Genomic DNA, 21,181 nt, shown 5'->3' on the forward strand with positions numbered 1-21,181 from the left:
GTTCAATAAATCCACTAAAAAAATATTATCATTAAATTTGGAGATTGTAAATATATTCAAAAGAAGCATGTCTGTTAATCAAAAAGAATACACTTGGCCGAAAATCGTCTTGTTTGGTGATTCAATTACTCAGGTAAAGTAAACTTGTAAAGACTTCATACCAAATTAGACGTACTAAAGAAAAATGTGTGTAGGCTATATATATATTTTTTAAATTTGGATTATAACGTTTAGATGATATGATGTTGGAAACATAGCGTACGACTTGTTATTAAAGTAGAATACAGGTATATTTTTGTAAGGGATATAGGCATCGTTTACTAAGAACTAAGTAGTCCTACTTATAAAATTAGTCTACCAAAAATTGTTCTTTTTTTTTTTTCAAGTATAGTTTTAAGCCACAAGGAGGATGCTGGGGAGCATTATTAGCTGACCATCTTCAAAGGTTTTTATGCTCTTTATATCTCTATCATTTCATATTTATACATGTACTAATTCCGTACAGCACAAAATATTGGGAAATAACTGCACTTGAAAAGACCAAAAACGCCATGGAAGAAAGGATCTTTTAAGTTATAACCACTTTCGACAATCAGATTATTAAAGAATCGGACGTCGGGTCTAAATTCTGAAATGTCTTACGACGGTAGGCCTATTCCTTTAATATGATTTGAAAAGGGATTTGCATGTTATCAGACTTCAAATTTCAGACGCTGTACATATATAATTTTTTGATAATAACTTTGTCCTGTGCGAATTGGGGAAAAGAATGAATCAATATAACTATTCGTTTAATATATTTTCTTTTTCGCAAATAACCTATCCGTTTTCCTATTTCCATTTTTTAGGAAATGTGACGTTTTAAATCGTGGATTCTCTGGCTTTAACTCCAGATGGTGCAAATTTATGCTCCCAAAAATAGTAACTGCGGACATTACCAAGGACCTGGCTGGTGTAACTCTGTTTCTAGGAGCTAACGATTCTAATAATGATGATAATATTCGACAACATGTGCCATTAAATGAATTTACAACAAATATGACGGAAATGATTGAATACTTACAGGTATTTTTATTTAGTTGATCTCACAAAATTCTGCTTATTTTGATCACATGTGATGATATGCATATTGCAGTAAAACTAGATTACAACCAACAGAAAGGATTCTGACTGACTCTATTAGTCTACTGTGATGTTTCGATCGCCCTCTGCAAAATATTATAGTATATGGTTTCTGTTGCGGAAACAGCAATACTGTTTAAGCCTCAATATAAACGACGAAGTTCAGTTGATAACAATATCCTTGTTGAGTTTTAACATTTATATTTATTTTTCAGTCAATTGGAATAGAAAGAGAAAAAATTATATTGATAACGTGTCCAGCGTACGATAATGATGCATGGGGTGCACATTCTCAAGAGTATTTCGGTTCGTTAATACCGACTTAAAACTCTGGAAGATTCATTAGACACGTTCGTGCGGAACATTTTTTAGCCAACTATCTCAAATACGCCGAGCTCATTACTCGTTCATAATACCCTTGTCAAGTTCACACGCAAATAAAGCTCATCGATAGGAGGCTTGTCTTATGATAGTAAAACGTTAGGCATGTTCGTCTTAGGGTGGTAGGTAGCACGTTAGGCATGTTCGTCTTAGGGTGGTAACACGTTAGGCAAGTTCGTCTCAGGGTGGTAACACGCTAGGCAAGTTCGTGTTAGGGTGGTAACACGTTAGGCAAGTTCGTCTTACGTCACACAGAAGTCAACTGGCAAATTCTTGAAACATGTGCGTCAAATTCGTAATTGGCAAATTCGTTTGAGCGTTCACGTATGCAACAATCAAGTTCGTCTAATAAAGGTTGCGCTGCATTCAGGTTCATCCCAGAGACATTTATGCTTCATCCGTTGATAAACAGTTCCTAAAGTTATTATCATCGTACTATTTTTGTCCCCGCAAATCGGCAGTGTTTGCGTCGATTTTGCATAGTGTTCATGCACGAAGACATTATTCATAGGCAACCCTAAGTATGTGGCATTGCGCAAACAGAAATCGTACAAGTGTCAGTGTGCCTAAGACTCGCGTGTTATAAGGTAAAATGTACACAGTATACTTTGCATAATCCGACTGGGACCGCAAAATAATGTCGGATTAGCGAGAGTGTCGGAGCACTTAAAGTTTCGACATTCTTATGTATAATGATAATGTAAATTTTATCTTTTCAGGACACGCTTCTACCAAAGATTCAGAAACCACACGAAAATATGCTTCTAGCTGTAATAAAATAGCGAAAGAAACGGGCGTATCTCTGGTTGATTTATATAACGACATGCTGAAGCATGAGGTATTCAGGGTTTTCATATACATAAAAATATAAATGTGAAATAACATGTACATAATATCAAAGCTTGCAAAATCGTATCTTATATAGGTATAATACCAAAATAAACTTCTTTTTTTGTTTAAACAATATTTATTACAAATCTACACAAAAATGCATTCAACGACAGAGCACGCAAGCGGAAATATATTCCAACGCATATTCGCAAAATTATATAACAGACATTGAATAAATCATTTTAAGTCAAAATCTCATAGGGTACAGAAAAGATTAACCTGTCTTAGTGAAATATATCTTTTTTTTTCAGAATTGGAAAGAAATGCTAGGTGATGGTCTTCACCTCTCAGCCGCTGGGGGTCAATTATTATTTGAATCCCTTAAACCAATAATAGACAAATTAACAAGTAATATTGAAACTAAATTTCCAGCCTGGGATGAAGTTGATATTCAAAATCCACAGTTAAGCCTGTGAACGCCTACATTCCAACTTAAGAAATTAGCAGTAATCGATGTCAAGAATGATTTTTTACCGTTTATAGAGTTATTGTTATAATTATATTTTCTTGTGTTCCTTCATTCGGCAATTTCCGTAAAGCTGAATCTGATTGCAGAGCTCTGGCGTAACTTTAACGGAGGCCGTTTGGTATACCTTTATTCCTGTCTTGCTACAATAAAAAAATATTTTCACTGTCAAAATAGTTCTCAATGCATCAATTGTTGAGCGATATTGAAGAAGGGTAGTAATTTATTGCTCTATGTGCGTAGTAAATAAGTATATTCGATGAAAATAACAAAGATCAGATCGAACAAACAACTGCCCATTGTCCCGAAAAAATTATATAAAGTCGTTTTATGTACAATGGAGGTAGGTAATATGTAATAGAACATTAGAATTATGTCTAACTTTCAGGTAAGTAACCTTAATCATTATTTTTATTCATACCAAATACATGGATCAAGCTGTTTGTGGCTTGCTTCCAGAACGACACTGGCCACTAAAGTTTATTTCAACTCAAATCCAAAGTTTTTGGACTTGGTCTGACACTGATAGAATCAAATTGCACCATCTCAGTTTTCAATCACGTCTGTGGTTTCTGCTATTCGACTTACACTAAGTGTTTTATGATGTCACCCCCACAAAATTTCCTTTACAGCCTATCGCTAATATCTTTGCGGGGCAGTCTGTTTTACCGGTTGCGATATATGCTCACTGCATTTGTATTTTCAGGCGACTTAATAATCCAGAAACAATTGCAGAAACAAATTATTATGGCTATGTACATCTTTTAACGATCATCAGCTTATTACTTGCATCGATTTGCACCATTCCAATTTTTCATGACCAGCTAGGTGTCTTGAATAAAGCAAATGGAGGCCATAAACGGCCATGATGATGATACACATTCAAGCTAGAACACCACATTTAACCCATTGAGATGATTAAGTCGATCCCGCTGATAGCCAGTTGAAAAAAATTCAAATTTTAAAAGTTTAAATCTGACTGCGGTTGTTCAAAATGTTCAGGTTCTAGGCACCAATCTAGAATTTTTTTTATCGGACTATTAGGTTCGATATTATTATTTGTGGTCTAGTGCAAGTTTTCGAATGAAGTTATTTCCCCTGCATGTGGCTGCGTACAATTTATGATATTTTGGTTTGGGTTGATAATGGTTATTGCATTTTAGTGTTTACGGATATCTTGTTATGGAGAATAGCTAGATGGTTATACTTTGTCAAATTGTCACGATTCAAATGATATTAATATGGACTTTATTCGTTTTGGGAAATACTGATGTTCAAATTTTGTTTGACCTTCCTTCGGCCTGCGCCGGTAACGAAGATTGATTGAAGAATTTACTAGGGCCTATTTACCCAAATACTTTCTATTGTATTCCAAATCTAATGTTTATTTACCTTAATCGTATGTTTTAATAAGTTTATCTGTAATTTCTATTGCTTTGTTCCTTACTGCCAGTACTGAGTAGGCTCAACTCACCTACTACTGAGCAGTTGTATCTCGTACTCCGAGTCGCTCTGCACTGTCTACTAGTACTACTACTAGGCTCTAACCAACTGATCCAAGTATAACTGTGGTTAATGGTCATGTCATTAGCTAAACCACACTTTATTCTACAGTTATCAGAACTAGTTGTTCACTTCCTTCTACTTTCCATGTCTCGAGTCAGAGTCACTTCAGTTAGGAAATGAAATATTTGACAAATAAGCAAAAGTACCTATAATCCTTAAAGTTAAAGTCGAGACATTTGCAATTTTTGGGGGGCCAATCAGCTTACTGTGCATTTCAAGTATTCATAATTATCTGTGTTTGAAAGATAAAAGGACCAGCAGCTATTTGTCGTAGGATTTTCCATTTTGAAGAACAGTTAAGGACGTTGTGCATTATGTGTAAACTCATTCATCCAGCCACACTTTGTGGAATGCACAGCTGCAAAAAAAAAATGTCTGGGTGTCGGAGACATTCAACTTTTTGATACCCCAATTTTCAGAAATAAGCTTGTGAATGAAATAAAGATGAAGTAAGATTGCTTGTTTGAGATTATTTGAAGGAATTAAATGTGATTTTCTTACAGTTCTAAGATAACTCAAATGAACCAGCGAAAGTGGCAAAACCATGGCCTTTAAAAAACTTGATTACTAGAGCAGGGAAGGAATATTTACAGGTAACATGTGAAAGTTATTTTTAAAAAAAAATCAGAAAAAACTGAACTCTAGCAGTAGCCTATTGTCTGAACAAAAAGTAAATTTTTTTAAAATTTTTTCCATTATTTTCATCAGAATTAGAATAACTCAAAATAGTATTATCAGTCTTAGAATGTCTTTACATTGATAAAGATATTAACACGAGTAGGCTACTGGTACACATTCTGTCTTCATTTTGTTTGTTTTTTTTTACAGAGGACAATTGTCAGCCAAAATTTTTGGTCTTTATTTGGTTGAAATTTCAAAGAGAAAAGTGTGTTTCTTTTCAATGTAAACTTACGAAAAATCATATTTTTATCAACGCATTCAGGTGACATTCTGAGACTAACAGTACTATTTTGAGGCTGATATATCAATTTTCTTTAAAGGCATTGTGAAGAGTGTTACTTAATTCTTTATGTGTATCAGTACACTGATAGCATCTGTTTGCACTATTCCAATTTTTAATCAGATGTCTATGGTTCTTGCAGTTTCAGCTAAAACTATGTGTTTGATGAAGTCACTAATGCTGAAGGGCCATATGTGATAGTGATAATTGGAATGGTGTAAATTGATGCCATCAGTGTCGCCGATCCTATACACATAAAGAATTTGGAAAACCTCTATACAACCCATAAGGAAAAAATGTTAAAACTTTCTGCTTTGCTTAAAAACTAATGTTCAGAGAATATAATTTTTTTTAGATTCTTACAATTACACAATAATGTTAATTGTCACATTTTATTATCTGCCAAATTAAAATACTTTGATGATTAAATTTCTCAAATGTAGTTTTAAACTTTACAGGTTTGAGGTTTTGAAGTTAACTAGTTATTCAGAACAGAAAAGTTGCAAAGAAAAAGGTCAACACAAGAATCATATTCAGCAATATTATGTTTCGATTTTCTGTACTATGTACGGTTGGAAAAATTTTCAAGCCGCCTTTACTGATCTCAAATACAATAATATTACACACAGTAAAATTAAGGACGGAAACTTTCAGTACTAAATCAAAATTGATTGGAAGCAAAATTATTTCGGAAATAATTAATCCTTCTAATGTGGAGCTAAAGGAGGACAGAGTTATAGATGTTGAAAAGCAGTTTAAACAGAAATTGATCAAGAAATCCGTGCCTGAGATGCTGGATTTAGCAAAAGATGTATCTGATTTACAGTCTGCATCAATTTATGTTGGTCACTTGTGTAAAAAGCTAAGCCTCACAAAAGACGCTAATTTAACAGATATTGTTATGAAAGACGAGAGATTAATGAAGGCTTTTTCACATTTTGCTTTGGACAACGAAAACAAACAAAATGTTCCAGATACTTATATCTTAAATCTTTTGTTTAGTCTTTATAAATTACACCCTTTTCATTGTCCACTGATAACTGTTGCTGAATTGTACATTATTTCACGAATAGACAAACTTAGCGAAAAAGACCTAGTAAGACTTTTAGAAGTATATAGTCAGAAGAAAATTTCTTTCAATTTGACTGAAAGTTCCCTCCAGTTATTCAGTAAGACAGTCAATAGAGTTCAAGAAACTTGTAAGGAATTCGAAGATCCAAATCATCTCATCAGTGCAACATATTACCTTTTAAATTTAGAAATGACAGATGTAGCCAGGAACGTTATAATGCAGGCAAATGAATTGGTTTCTAAGTTTGATGCTAAACAGTTGTGTAATATCTTATTTTTGACCGCAAGCAATAAAGATATAACAATTACTAAAATTCAACGCAATAAGATTGTGAGCCTTTTAAAGGAATTTGACTTAAGTGAGTTAAGTGTGAAAATCTTAAACAAACTTTTGTATACTTGTGGTGTACTAAACATCTATGATAGCGATTTATTAGAAACTGTAACCAGTGTAATAAAACAGGCTTATAGTCAGAGGAATATTGTTGTATCAAATACAGATTTGATGCGTACAATAACATCCCTGGGAAAATTACGTTGGAAAGATTCTGTACTTATAGAATTAACTTTGAACTTATTTGAACCATTTACTTTGAATAACACTCAACCCATCTTATCAGCCTTAGCTTGCTTAGACTATAACATACCAGATGACTTGAAGTATTTAACAGAACAGTTGTATGCCAAAGTTAGATTTTTATCTCCCTTGAAAAAGTTAGATCTTGTTTGGACATTGGTAATATTAGACAGAGCTAACAGAGATCATATAGCTTCTATCATCAACCCAAAGTTTATTGCCAGTGTTTGTACTGACTTAAGTAGCTTGGAGAAAGGTGAGTATTGGTAATTAACCAGAATTTGATTGGTTAGATCAAAAGGTTATCTTTAGTTCAAAAGGCTTGTCTTTAAGACCCTAACTGGAGTGGCCATATTGAAAAAAAGGTAATATAAAACGAAAAATAAAGTTTTGCCCAATTTTAATTAGAATGACAGAACAATGCTCAACCAAAATTTGAAACATATTTTTGATTAATTATAACCTCACAAAAATTTATAATTTTATCAATGAAAAGTCATTTAAAAACTATTAGAAAAGGTTATCATATATCATTAAACTTCATTGTTTTGATTTTATTTTTATTTTACAGATCCTAAATTTTCAGATGTAATGAAAATCCAAAAACTGCAAAATTTATCTTTGGCTGGAAGATTGGAATTTGATTTACCTGCTGAAACAATGCTATTGAATTCATTTATCTTTGACATGAAGGTACTATTTTGTTTATTGCAATGGCTTATTGAAGTATTAATTTTGTTTAAAAACCTATGGCCCTAGGATCAGACATCGATCAATATAAACACAAAAACAATGACATTTTGATTAGAAATAAACAGAAAATTGTACATTATTAATCAAAGTGTTTCACATGTATTAGAGTAGCTCCATGTTAGATTTATGCTTATATGATTATAGTTAAATACTGTATAAAGTAAACTGAAGTCTAAATACTTTATGTACTACTTGATAGAGCTCAGTTTTATGTTGTTTCATCATGTGAAAGATTAGATTCTGATTCTGGATAAAATGAGGTTTGAAAAGTTGATAATGCAAATAATTAAACTACTCCATACAATCTTATTAAAATTATGTTACAAGTTTATCTCTTTGTTAATTTCCAAACAGGAAATCCCACAATTAATTATTGTCAGCATGAAAGGAGTCCAACATGACAATGTCACTTGAACTAGATTACAGTAGAAAACCTTTAAGATTACATTGGAGGCAAAAAAGAAAAAGAGGAAATGATTTTTTTCAATTTGATTGAGTTTCTGTACAAACTATTGTCATTGATTTCTGCAAAATTGCATATTAATTTGTGAATGTGTTCAATTGATATTTTAATGTATTTTATAGGGAACATTTATGTCTAATTCATTAAGTGAAATGTTATTGTTGGCTTTGAGTAAAATATGTCCCAGTGATAGTATAGATAGTAAAACAGTAATTGGAGGACATTTTATAGGTTGGTACAAAATCAAGCAATTAACAATTATCAATTCAAATGGAAGTGTTTTCTACATATAGGCATTTGATTCAGGCATTTGATTCAGTTATAAATTTTCTCTCCAGTTGCAGATATTAAAGAGAAATAAGATGTGAACATAATATGTAGATCTTTGTTCACTGGGTTGGGATTATAATTGATGTAAAAACCCTTTTAGAAATGATATACTGCTTTTATGAAATACAATTTCTTTCTGTATTACATAATTATATCCCCTCCCTATATGTCTGTGTCATTGCCGATTACTACATGCCATTCCAAAAAATACCTTATATCTTTGTTCAATGGGATAAATGATTGTCAAATAATCTCCTATTATTTTAAAGTAAAGTCTGCACCTTTTCATTTCATTGAATGCGAGAAATGATTATCACACAGCATTTTTTTTATTGTAGATGCTTTTCTGTACTTGAATTTTGATAATGCTATTGAAAAATTAGAAAATATAACACCAGAAAACCTTGAAAAACATCATAGGTATGTTAAATATTAAGATGTCTTATTAGGTTGGTATTGACTTGAATGATCACCAATTGTACTATTCCAGGATTAATTGAGAAATGATCAAAAGTCTTTGTGAATGATATATTCTTAAAGGGACATTCCACTTTTTATACGTCTACATGAAGTAGGGAGCGTATATATTGTTGTCACCCATGTCCCTCCTTTCACAATTGATCAAAAAAAAAAAAAAAAAAAAGGAACAATTCTGGACTGATTTTAATGAAACTTGGTATGATAGTTTGTAATCACTCAAGCATGAAACCGTATTGAAAATCAAAAAATATTTAGCACAGTATGAGATATTGCTCTTGTACTTGAAAATGTGTTCAATTTTAGCTTGTTAACACTCCAGAAGGTTCAATGTTTGACAGATTTTGACGAAATTTGGTGTGAGGATGAACCCTATCGAAAATCAGAAGAAATCGAGTTATTGCCCTTATTATTGAAAATAAAACTAATTTATGGATTTCAGTAAATTAAACGCCTAATTGTAGAGAAGTATATGTCTCTTGCGTATTTTAAAAGTTTCTTCTAATAAAAAATTATACCAAAACTAGGTCAAAATGCTTAATTAACAATTAGTACTCTCTTTTTTTAATTAACCCTTTTAAAATGAATTCAGTTTGATCTAGAAGATACATAGATATAAATAGCATACTTTAGAAAAATTTTCAGACATAACTTAGGACATTTTTGATAATGAAAACTTTTCCTTACAAGAAATCAGAATGCCCCTTTAAAGAGATCACAGATGTTTTGAATTATTTTGAATTTTTGTCTTGTCATTGGCTTGACATATCTTTAAAACAATAATTGTGGGTCCAGTAAAGTATATTTTGAGCATCCAGGAGCATAAACACGAGCAGTCTTCTTGATTTTTTATTGTATGGTGTTGAAATTTCTACTGAGACCACCTAAAAAGGTTGTTGACTTCTTTAGTTAAATGTTTCAATTTTCCCCTTTATGAAAATATGTGTGGTTCTTACATGGAAATAACACACTTGAACATAGTTTACAACCATTTTGAATCTCTTCCTCAATTTAATAAGTCGAACTTTGATTATTGTTATTTTATTTCAACTAAGTCTTAAAATTATGTTTGAATGTTTCGAAGGCTTTGTTGAAATGTTAAACTATTTTAAAAAATCGACTTATTAGTTCTCATAAAGAAATTGACCTTTGATGTTAAAAAACATTTATACAGTGAGTTTGTTTTCATTTTGCTACGATTACCAAAAATGATTTTGATCATCTGCTTTTGTCTCTGCTGTGTAGGTGTATTTTTGTTTTAATGATTATTGGTTATATACAGTCCTCAATAATTTTCAGGATATGTATAAAGATACAGGGTTTCAATGATACGTTATTGAATGAAGTTGGTCCTACTGGTCCATTTAGACTGTCTATAAAACATCTAACAAGACTAGGATTTAAAGTAATTGTGGTATGTAGTCATTCTAGGTTTTTTATCATTAATTTGATATAAGTTTAATCATCTACGCTTGACCAAAAGGTACAGTTGATGTTAAGCTAAAATGATTAAAAAGTATAACTCTTTCTTGCAACCCTTTCAGATGTTCAGTTTGGGGCTCTTGTCTATATGCGCTTCCATAGAGCAGCCATGGTTATCCTCGTTCCCTGTTAAGTCAGTCTGCCCTCTGTATGTATCCTTAGTCTCGGGGAGGTTGGTGCTGGCTATGGCCGCCTTATCTTTCAGATTTTTCAATGGATTGAGAATTCAAGAAAAGTCTGTATTATTTGCATTGAGGATAAAGTATAGAAATGCTTATTGCAAATTAGCATTTATCAACTCAGTTTTCAACTTCAAACTGGGGCAATTGCTAATTAAAACACAAATTGGAATGTATTATATTCATAAATGACGATTATTTTCAGATTTTGTTCATGAAACTTATGACATAATGAATTAATTTTCTTTTTTTTATTTCTAGGTTCCCTATCAATTATTTTCAAGCAAGGACACAACAGGTATTCAAACATTCATTAAACATGAAATTGATAAAATAGGTATTGTTAATTGTTAAAGGTATATATTGCAAATGTAAATTATTGTAGTTTTTGTAATTTAAAGTTTTATTATATATTGAAAATTTCATTGTAAATATATAGTGTGCTTTTTGGTATTAAAAATATTATTATTTCGTCCTTTGGTCCACAATTAAGGTGGAAATAAACGACTTGGATGTGGGATGATCGATACAGTAGAAAATAGAACAAGTGAACACACGAGGCTCGGACTTGGTTTGGACACGATTCACTTCTACTATCTTCTACTGTATGGATAATCCTACACCGTTCATCATTTATTCCCACCTTTATGTCTATCTATATTGATGTCTATCTCATGTCTATATAGATGTCTGTCCATGATTTTCATATTATAACTGCGTTTCTATTAGTAATTTTTTTGGAACCCAAATCTCTGCACAACATAATAACAAATTATCAGTAACATCACTGTGGAATTAATTTTTTTAACGGAAAATTTTCAAAGGTTATGCACAAATAGGATCATTGGCAGCTTTGTCGCAATAAAAACATTTTATATTATCAATCAAGACAACAATTATATATTGAACCTTTCATACATTATTTTAGAACTTATAATTTCACAAGTTTCGTCCATATTCAACATGAACTGTGCCTTTCAAAAGCTAATAATTGGATGCATTACAAAGGCAGTGAATTATGTTCATTATAGTAATTTAAAGGACAGTTTAAAAATAAATTAGTTGTGGTCTCGAGCTTATAGATAGTAATCGAAGGGGAGGTATTGTACCGCTGTTCTCCCTTTGACGCCTTCAAATTAGGTACTTTTTGTTCCGCTGAATTAAAAAGCTTTGAGCTACATTTAAATAATTGGCCATTATCAGTCTAATCAGTTTTTTGTGACACCATGCTAATGAAGAAAGAAAACAATTATGGGACTTCCACGAATCGGAAAAGTGTTGACTCTTTTCTTTTCAGAATACTTTAGGAAGCTTTGCCTTGTCCTCACTCAATACCGGTTGTGATATAGATAGAGGAGGCGTATCCATCAAATGCTTATTCTAAGTTATGGTGCTCGACTTTCTGAGCTAAAGGACATTTGTGTGGTCGGGACAACTTAAAGGGACATTTGCACCAATTTATGACCAATCGTAGGTTTTTTTTTTAGCCATATAAGCCAATCAGTAATAGTGTTAAGAGCTCGCCGTCGAAATTTAAGGCTCAAATCCATTATGTCTCCAGAATAATACTTTACATTAATTCAAAACTCAAGTCAACCGCTCAAAATCAAAATAGCGCAATGTCCCTTTAACCAGAGTAGCCCAAAGACTTTGGATCAACCATTTTTTATTGTCTAAAAGGGCATTCCTTTAAATTGAAAACTAAACAGTTAATAAATGAAAACACAATGTAACCATTTTATATTTTAATAGGTTTCCCTCAAATATGAAACGTAAAAATGAAATACTCGTAAACGTCATTAAGTCTGAACTATCTTTCCATCTGTTTACTGTGGGCTAATCTTTCACACAATTTTATCAACTTTCTTTAAGAAGCTGTTAAGCAACCCAACAGGAAATAGCTTACAAAGATAGCAACAAAAATATAATCATTAACACAGTACATATATATTAGAGCCGGTCAAAGATATGTATGTACATTGTTTTACTTGTTTTCAATTAGGCCTATAGTATTTAAACCGTGGGTGTATTACTACTGAAACCCTTTTAAAATGATGTTCTGTGTTTTGAATTATTACAAGATGTACATAAATATCAGTGTCCTACTCCTCAGAAGTAAGCTTTATCGAAGCTTTCTGTCATAAAATTTCTTTCAAAACGACTAATTAAATTTTCGTCAACGTTCAGTTCCCATTTACTGGACACCATCACGAGAGGCGTGTTATTGAACGTAGATGAAGGTGAATTTACCTATAGATCGAAATCTCATTTGGTTGATACACCTCATAATATCGTGCTATGGAATGTGAAAAATGAGAATCTCGCTATAATAAAGAAAACATGAGTATAAAAAAGCATGAGCAAACCCACATTAAGACATGATAAAACGAATTAAAATTAAAATATTATGATAAACTGCATGGACGAGAGTCTTATCACAGACAAAAAATTGATGGTTTGAAAAATGATAACGTACTCGATAACGAAATAAATTATATTATGTATTAAAACCACGCTGAAAAATTCACTGATGTAGGACATGATTTGGGATAAGTCAAACAGCTTAATTTAATGTTTAACTCGCATTCAGTTCAGTTTTCAAATTGTTATTCAGAAAAAAAAGTTCTATCAGTAATAATTCGAACTGATAAATTTGTTGAACAAAGCACATTTTTTGTCAAAATAGGTTGAAATTTGTACAGCTGTCATCTAAATATTTGTTATCAATAAACATTAGCTCGATATGTCAATTATGTCGTAAAGTATGTGGTGCAATGTGGCGTCACCAAACAGAAATCAATAATTTCAAGGCAGGTATTATAGCGTCAATATTTCAAAATCTAAATAATCATGAATCTGGTGTTACATTCTAGTTTAATTTTCTTTTTTCTTTTCTTTTCTTTTTTTTTTTTTTGTTGTTGATTTTTTGACATTGTTGAATAAAAAAATTGACAAACTATATACAATTTGAATGCAAGCCTAAAAGTCAAAACTAACATTCAACAAAAGAAGACAATCAAAAATATATGTTAGTTCTGGCAGGTGGAAATTGTTTGGTTGCGTATGAATTCTGAAAGGATCTAAGAAAAAGGTTATAATCAACATTCAATTAATGTAGAAAGTACTAGAAACCGATATAGTTATGAAATACGGTGAGGTTTCTTGAGCAATGTTGTTCCTAGGATCAGTAATCCGTCAGCTGATGATTCAACATGCTTTAGATGTAGCTTAAAGGCAAATATCAAATAACACAATAATGAGAAAGTCTACATTAGTTTATCTATGCAAGTCGGGTCTATTAACTGTAAGTCTATACGATATGACATAATTATATGAGCTTATCTGATCGTTGGCAATGGTTTGAATTCATGTATGCTAATATTATTGTAGGCGAACAGTAATGTTATAAATCTTATTAAAAGAAAGATTTCGCCTAATTCTAGATCAATACCTAAAAAGGTCCGACTTGATATCAACATACATAACTATACACTATACAACTATCCATTGTCTTCTAAATAAAAATTACATGAATATCCAATACTGAATGTCCACCGAAATAAAGCTGATGGCAGAAAAGTTCTTCAACTCCTGTAAATTTATTTATGAACTATTTCAAATTATATTGAAAACCACAAACTATCCCACAGTCACAATATGTGTAAAAATGCACCACAAGAATATATATGAATATATCACAAACATTTCAAAAAGTATTAAGCGAGTTGTTGTTGTCGAAATTGGTTTGGTTCCTGTCGGAACTGTTGTGGTCTCTTGCCACCAATGACCAAAGGTAAGTAAGTATTACAAAAAAATGTTAGTCCTTGTTGTGTGTTCATAGATTTGCCTATTTCCACTGGGTGTAAAAATGTCAATGTTTGGTCGAATGATAGATGGAAATTGTCCTTTTCAGTTGTTTTCCATAAGTATTTACCATTTAATGGTATCATATTGTCTTTCAGATCTAATCCAGATATAAGGGTAGGGATTACTATTTCGTGTAAAACATTGTGCTGAGAGAATATGTCCAAATATCTGATAGCCTTTTCAGAAACTGTATTGGGAATGTAAATAACATCAGATGGTCCAACAAACACACCATCTTCCATCTTAGTATTGTCATGCAAATTTCTTATAAATTCTTTCTGGAATGTTTCAGCCAGCAGAGAATCACTCTTAATCTTTTCACTTAAATCTAACCAGGCTTTGTTCACGGCAGTTTTTCCAAATTCGCTAACCCAGCCATCCCAAGACGGCATTTGATCAGCTTGTCGAGAAACAGGTCTCAATAACTTAGAGTGATCAAACCATAGTTTCTTTCTGTCAGTCATCGTGTCGAAAATCCAAGGATTGATTAAGGTGTCACTTCCAATCATAAGGAAACCATTGAGCCTGTACTTCATCTTCATCACTTGAGAAATACATCTGTAGCTGAAGAAACCGGATTCTATTTTCGCCTCAACAAATGTAATTGGCTCTGAAAAAGATTTTGATCTCCTTTGATATTCAGAAAAGTCGCTACCACAATAAGCAATATGTGGGAATTTAGATCCATATAGTGTGTTCAGCTTTGGGATGATTTCGTAATTAGAGGTTTTAAATACGACAATAAGGACAATGTCTGAATGTACTGGTTGTTGGACGGAACGATCTGCTATAGGAAATCTGAGTGGGTGGCAGGTTTTTAGTACTCTCTCTACGTGGCTCCAGTAGGAGGTTACAATATATTTACTCTTATAATACATTGGTGGGAACATTTCTCTAGCGGTGAAAGTTAATTTCGTTTCATCTGTGTTGGACTGCTGAATTGATCCCTGTTGTAACATTGTAAATGGCACACGTTGTGGTTCTTTGTATCCAATCTTCTGTAAGTCAACGATCCAAGCTTTGATCAAATCGACATCGCCATTTTTCCAGAATTCCTTATCTCTCATATGTTCTGTCAAACTAATTACACATTTAAAGAAAGAATAAGACTCGTCACACTTCCAAGCTAACAGAGCATCAAATAAATCGTGAGTCTTGAAGTAAAGATATTCCTCATCAATGGCATCTACTACATACGAATGGGAATTGCGCTTCTGAAAAGCATTAGGACCAAAGAATCCAACACTGGCCCCAATCTCCCACAGTAATCTCTGTGCCCAATATCCTCTCCATATATCACACACCCTAAATGTAACAGTCTGTGGAATGACCAATGACCATAAAGCATCGTAAAGGAAAAAAGTGTTTTGGGAATTGTACGGTGCCAATACACCAGGGGGAACAATGACGGGCGGAGCTTCGCCATCAAATGATACATTCAACATTTCTGTGGTGGTTTTTCTGGTAAGTCGGAACATGGCGCCCATATCAGGATCGCCATTTACTACTCCTTGTTGAACTGATGGAGTTTTATACAGGCCTAGTCTGTAATTATCGGTGTAGTTTTCATTTCCAACAAAACCAAGGGGATAACCACGTGGCCATAAAGTCGGCTGTCCAAAATGTCGATAGGGGTTGAAGAAATTCTGTCCAACAAATTTCAAACCAGTAGTTTTTGCTTCGTAAATAAAGTTTTTCAGATGATCCAGGGGCCTATTGTCATCATCAGTTTCATACAGAATTTTAGCACCATGCTGTAAGGCATACAGATAAGCAGCGTTCTTCCTAGAGTAAGCTTTGGTTTTCAACAGCTTCACAGTTTCAAAACCCAATGCATTCTGTTTGTCGACGCTTAGGTAATGAATGTTACCAAATCTAGAATGAGAAAATGATATGATTTACAAATAAGATGAGTGCATATCTAATAATTCAAAGACGGACCAAATAGTTAAGATTATAACCATGGATAGACGTTTAGCATCAAAGTGCAAAACAAATAAAAAGACAATGAAAGACAGCAGATGCGAACGTTTTTCCTTCAAACATACTCTATAAGAATTTATATCGTTTTGTTATATATCATATCTTGTCGAAATTGTATTTCAAAGGTGATTAAGTTGTTATCCAACAAAGGTTACCAAAATTTATTAACTTTTTAAAGTGATCCTTTGTACATTACCAAACCCGCATCCATACTGAAATGAGAAGATTTTGCAATTTTTGAAAAATGCGTAATGAAATGTGTAATCAACACTTACTGCCAATCCGGAGGAGTTTTAGTATCACCAGCTACAACTATATTCCAATCCTCTAACTGAGCTAAAAACTTAACATCTTCTGTTGGATATTGTATAGTAGTCAGTACTATCCACTTATCAGATTTAGAATTAGTTGATTGTGCATTATTCTGTGTCTGTGATTGAGGGTTCCAACTATTTACTGCTGGGCTGTCCCCGTGCTCTTGTGGGTTGTCTAGTTTAGGTTGCTGGTTTTCTCTACTTGTATGAGGAGTGTCAAACAGTACCTTCTTCTCCATTAAGTTTCCATTTTTGAATCTGTTATTGGAATCTTGGTCCCTGTTGGTGGAATCTTGAACCTGCTCCTTGTTCGAAGGAATATCTTGCCGTATGTCGGTATTGTCTATATTCAGATCATTCATTGATTTAGGTCTGCTTTGGAAGGATGTTACATCTTTATCAAATGTTGGTAGATTGTTTTTAAGTTTACGGAGTCTTTCGTCTTGATCCAATCTGTTGAACAATCTTTCACTAAATTTGTCCCGATTGTTGCTTATAAGATTTCTTGATTGCAAGCCATTGGCGCTGAAAGTGAAAGGAACGTAATAGTGTTAGTCATATGAAACTGTCGCGTTCATCCAGTTTGCAGATTGACACACAGCGTTGAAACAGCCATTGTTCAAATCAATATACCAATGGAAGTTAAATCTAATTTACAAGTCTTCAAATGACATTAAGCACTTTTAAGTACGATATATAGACACGGCTTTATGGAACAAAAATCACTCAAGTTTCGTGGAACGTTTCTAGTCGTTTCCATCGTCGTCCTCGGACACGTATTAAGACACATAGTGATTCTCCTTAATGTGGGATTAGGGGGTCAGTTAAAGAGGTGTGTACAGGAAACCTACAAATCAGTATGTAAAAAGGGCAACTATCAAGGGCCGCCAAGAGACTACATGAAGCTACTCTATCAGAAGATACCTTCAAATTTTATAAACCAATTTAAGTTAAGATTATCAGATGTTAATGTACAAAATCTATCTGAGAGCCTGACAGACCGTCAAAGCCTAGAACATTATGGGTCTTTCAAACTGAATATTGACCAAGCTGACTATCTAACTTTGGATCTAAGTAGACATGTTAAGAGAAATTTAACTAGAGTATTCTATTTAGTGATTCTATTTAGTGGTTCTTATTTCGAAACATTGCTATCTTTCCATCATCACACATTATAATATTGCACTTTATTGATATATGTATATATGGGTCGTAGACCTAAATACTGTTAATAAAGATTATTTATTTATTTATCAGAAGATACCAGCCTGACCTAGACAGAGACAACGATGCAACTTATGCATTTCATAATGTTATCGACCCGTGATTGTCTGTTCGTCACTTTTTAACGCTGTACCTGTGCACGACGGTAGAATCAATTACGTCAAACGTTGCATTAAACTATAACCAGTTAGTGGTGTGCCTGTTGTTTTAATATAGACATGTGATATGATGTATAGCCACCATATAAAATTTTTATCAAAACAAACTGTTCAAATAATTATGTAGTATTAGCTAATGGACTAGAACATTAATGACTACTATTCAAAATTATACAAGATTACGTATATTGAACTAGATAACAGTTATCAGACAATAGTATTTACTCTCCATTGTTAATAAATAAGTGTTTCTTTTATATATTTATCAGTACGTACCTCTCTACGTCAGTTGCACTGCTTGAAGAGAACATAGCCCAATACATAAATAGGACAAGAAAAGACATGACCACAATTGATGATATACGATAATAGTTGCACCTAAATCTGCTACCCTTTTTCATACTATCAGACCCTGAAAAACAAAGAAAATCACATAAGTATAATTCGAAATAACATGTGTAATTGTGTAATCGAATCAGTACATTTTGTGCAAGTAGAAAACAACTCTGACCAGCAAGAGTAGGATTTAAAAATGTTAGGCCAGAAATTTACGATAAACATAAAATTAGACGCGTTAGGCGTGGCAGTACTACTTTCTTTATTTCGCTACCCGAAAACACCACACCCCGCCGTTCAACACCTAAATTTAACAAATACAATATCGCGTTTGTGCGCGTATAAAGTTCGTTTGAAATCCTACCTTCGGTCATCGCTCTACAATGAAAAAATAAAAAGTTTACAGCAAGGAATGATGTCCACACTCAAATAAATGTTAAAAATATACACAACTTAAAACAGTATGATGAGATTAAAACAGTTTGACACGTATTGTACTAGTACACTAAATTCAGTTATGTTGAAACAGATGTCACAGTAAACCATTAAATTTATAATAAAAAAAAATTGTATTCCTTCAGATTAAACATTGAACTTTATTACATAATATTTTCTTAGTTCGGATACTGGACATGGATTATAGGTTACTATAAACATAATAAAATACAGCAAGATCCCAGAGTTCTTAGTTCAGATACTGGACAGACATTGATTATAGGTTACTATAAACATAATAAAATACAGCAAGATCCCTGAGTTCTTAGTTCAGATACTGGACAGACATTGATTATAGGTTACTATAAACATAATAAAATACAGCAAGATCCCAGAGTTCTTAGTTCAGATACTGGACAGACATTGATTATAGGTTACTATAAACATAATAAAATACAGCAAGATCCCAGAGTTCTTAGTTCAGATACTGGACAGACATTGATTATAGGTTACTATAAACATAATAAAATACAGCAAGATCCCAGAGTTCTTAGTTCAGATACTGGACAGACATTGATTATAGGTTACTATAAACATAATAAAATACAGCAAGGTCCCAGAGTTCTTAGTTCAGATACTGGACATTGATTATAGGTTACTATAAACATAATAAAATACAGCAAGGTCCAAGAGTTCTTAGTTCAGATACTGGACATTGATTATGGGTTACTATAAACATAATAAAATACAGCAAGATCCCAGAGTTCTTAGTTCAGATACTGGACATTGATTATTGGTTACTATAAACATAATAAAATACAGCAAGATCCCAGAGTTCTTAGTTCAGATACTGGACAGACATTGATTATAGGTTACTATAAACATAATAAAATACAGCAAGGTCCCAGAGTTCTTAGTTCAGATACTGGACATTGATTATAGGTTACTATAAACATAATATAATACAGCAAGGTCCCAGAGTTCTTAGTTCAGATACTGGACATTGATTATAGGTTACTATAAACATAATAAAATACAGCAAGGTCTTAGAGTTCTTAGTTCAGATACTGGACATTGATTATAGGTTACTATAAACATAATATAATACAGCAAGGTCTTAGAGTTCTTAGTTCAGATACTTGACATTGATTATAGGTTACTATAAACATAATAAAATACAGCAAGATCCCAGAGTTCTTAGTTCAGATACTGGACATTGATTATAGGTTACTATAAACATAATAAAATACAGCAAGATCCAAGAGTTCTTAGTTCAGATACTGGACAGACATTGATTATAGGTTACTATAAACATAATAAAATACAGCAAGATCCCAGAGTTCTTAGTTCAGATACTGGACAGACATTGATTATAGGTTACTATAAACATAATATAATACAATATATAATAAATTCAACCTTTGTGAAAGTATATAATTTTTAAAATTATCTAAATCTATATCGATCTATTTGACAGAATAAAAACGGCTGCAGTTACGCTAATAAGCTTATGTCGGTTTTACACCCACTATTGTGAAACGTGCTTCGGTTCAGTAGTGTTAATTTAGATTTTCATATTATCTTGTAGCTTATGTATGAAATTGCTTTATCGTATTATTCTATTTCAAAACCTTATTATTTCTTCATTCTGAACGACAGATAATCATTACCTTTACCATTGTATAAGTATTCATATAACAAAAAACATCCTTACCCTGCGCTTTACAAAATACCAAAACATTCCTTAAAATACCCACGGTATGGTAAATCCGCATGTTTTCTTAATAAACAACAAACTGTTTCAAGGCCTAAAGAGATGCCTTACTCAGATTTTCATTTCGCAATGGCCTTTAAGCTTCTTTATTTTGTACATGAATTAAATTTGGTAGTATTCAATAGACGACTATGAGTTTTCTAACAAGTGATGGTTTGTATGTCACGGACTAGATGGCTTTCTCAATGCATTCATCATCTTTCATACCCATTTAACACAATGAATTTAAAGGCTTGTATACAAAGTTAGTGGCCTATGATATTTAGTATGTCTACTGAAACTAGTGAACCAGGGATAGACAGAAAACTATACTGACAAGCAAATTGTTGTCAGTCAGCCTGGTCTATCGTTAATAATCGAAACGATTGATT

At 32.6% G+C, this 21,181-nt stretch overlaps 3 protein-coding genes across 3 annotated transcripts; 2 read left to right on the top strand and 1 right to left on the bottom strand.

Moving 5' to 3' along the window:
• Nucleotides 1-67: 67 nt before the first annotated feature.
• LOTGIDRAFT_111055 (hypothetical protein) lies at nt 68-2,810 on the top strand (the record flags this gene model as incomplete). Its single annotated transcript, XM_009048214.1, has 7 exons — nt 68-133; nt 387-445; nt 849-1,065; nt 1,338-1,404; nt 2,059-2,097; nt 2,241-2,341; nt 2,646-2,810. The coding sequence occupies 7 exons, from the start codon at nt 68-70 to the stop codon at nt 2,808-2,810; spliced, it is 714 nt and encodes a 237-aa protein (XP_009046462.1).
• A 3,367-nt stretch (nt 2,811-6,177) lies between these two features.
• LOTGIDRAFT_156951 (hypothetical protein) lies at nt 6,178-11,073 on the top strand (the record flags this gene model as incomplete). Its single annotated transcript, XM_009048215.1, has 6 exons — nt 6,178-7,291; nt 7,607-7,728; nt 8,374-8,482; nt 8,920-9,001; nt 10,358-10,472; nt 10,981-11,073. 6 exons carry the CDS (start codon nt 6,178-6,180, stop codon nt 11,071-11,073), a joined length of 1,635 nt encoding a protein of 544 aa, XP_009046463.1.
• A 1,376-nt stretch (nt 11,074-12,449) lies between these two features.
• LOTGIDRAFT_230450 (hypothetical protein) lies at nt 12,450-18,975 on the bottom strand (the record flags this gene model as incomplete). The annotated part of the gene is made up of 4 exons (XM_009048216.1): nt 12,450-16,461; nt 16,845-17,408; nt 18,542-18,677; nt 18,966-18,975. 4 exons carry the CDS (start codon nt 18,973-18,975, stop codon nt 14,436-14,438), a joined length of 2,736 nt encoding a protein of 911 aa, XP_009046464.1. The 3' UTR covers nt 12,450-14,435.
• Between the last annotated feature and the right edge of the window lie 2,206 nt (nt 18,976-21,181).

Source organism: Lottia gigantea (genome assembly GCF_000327385.1).
Source record: "Lottia gigantea unplaced genomic scaffold LOTGIsca_12, whole genome shotgun sequence".
In the NCBI taxonomy this organism is placed as follows: domain Eukaryota; kingdom Metazoa; phylum Mollusca; class Gastropoda; family Lottiidae; genus Lottia; species Lottia gigantea.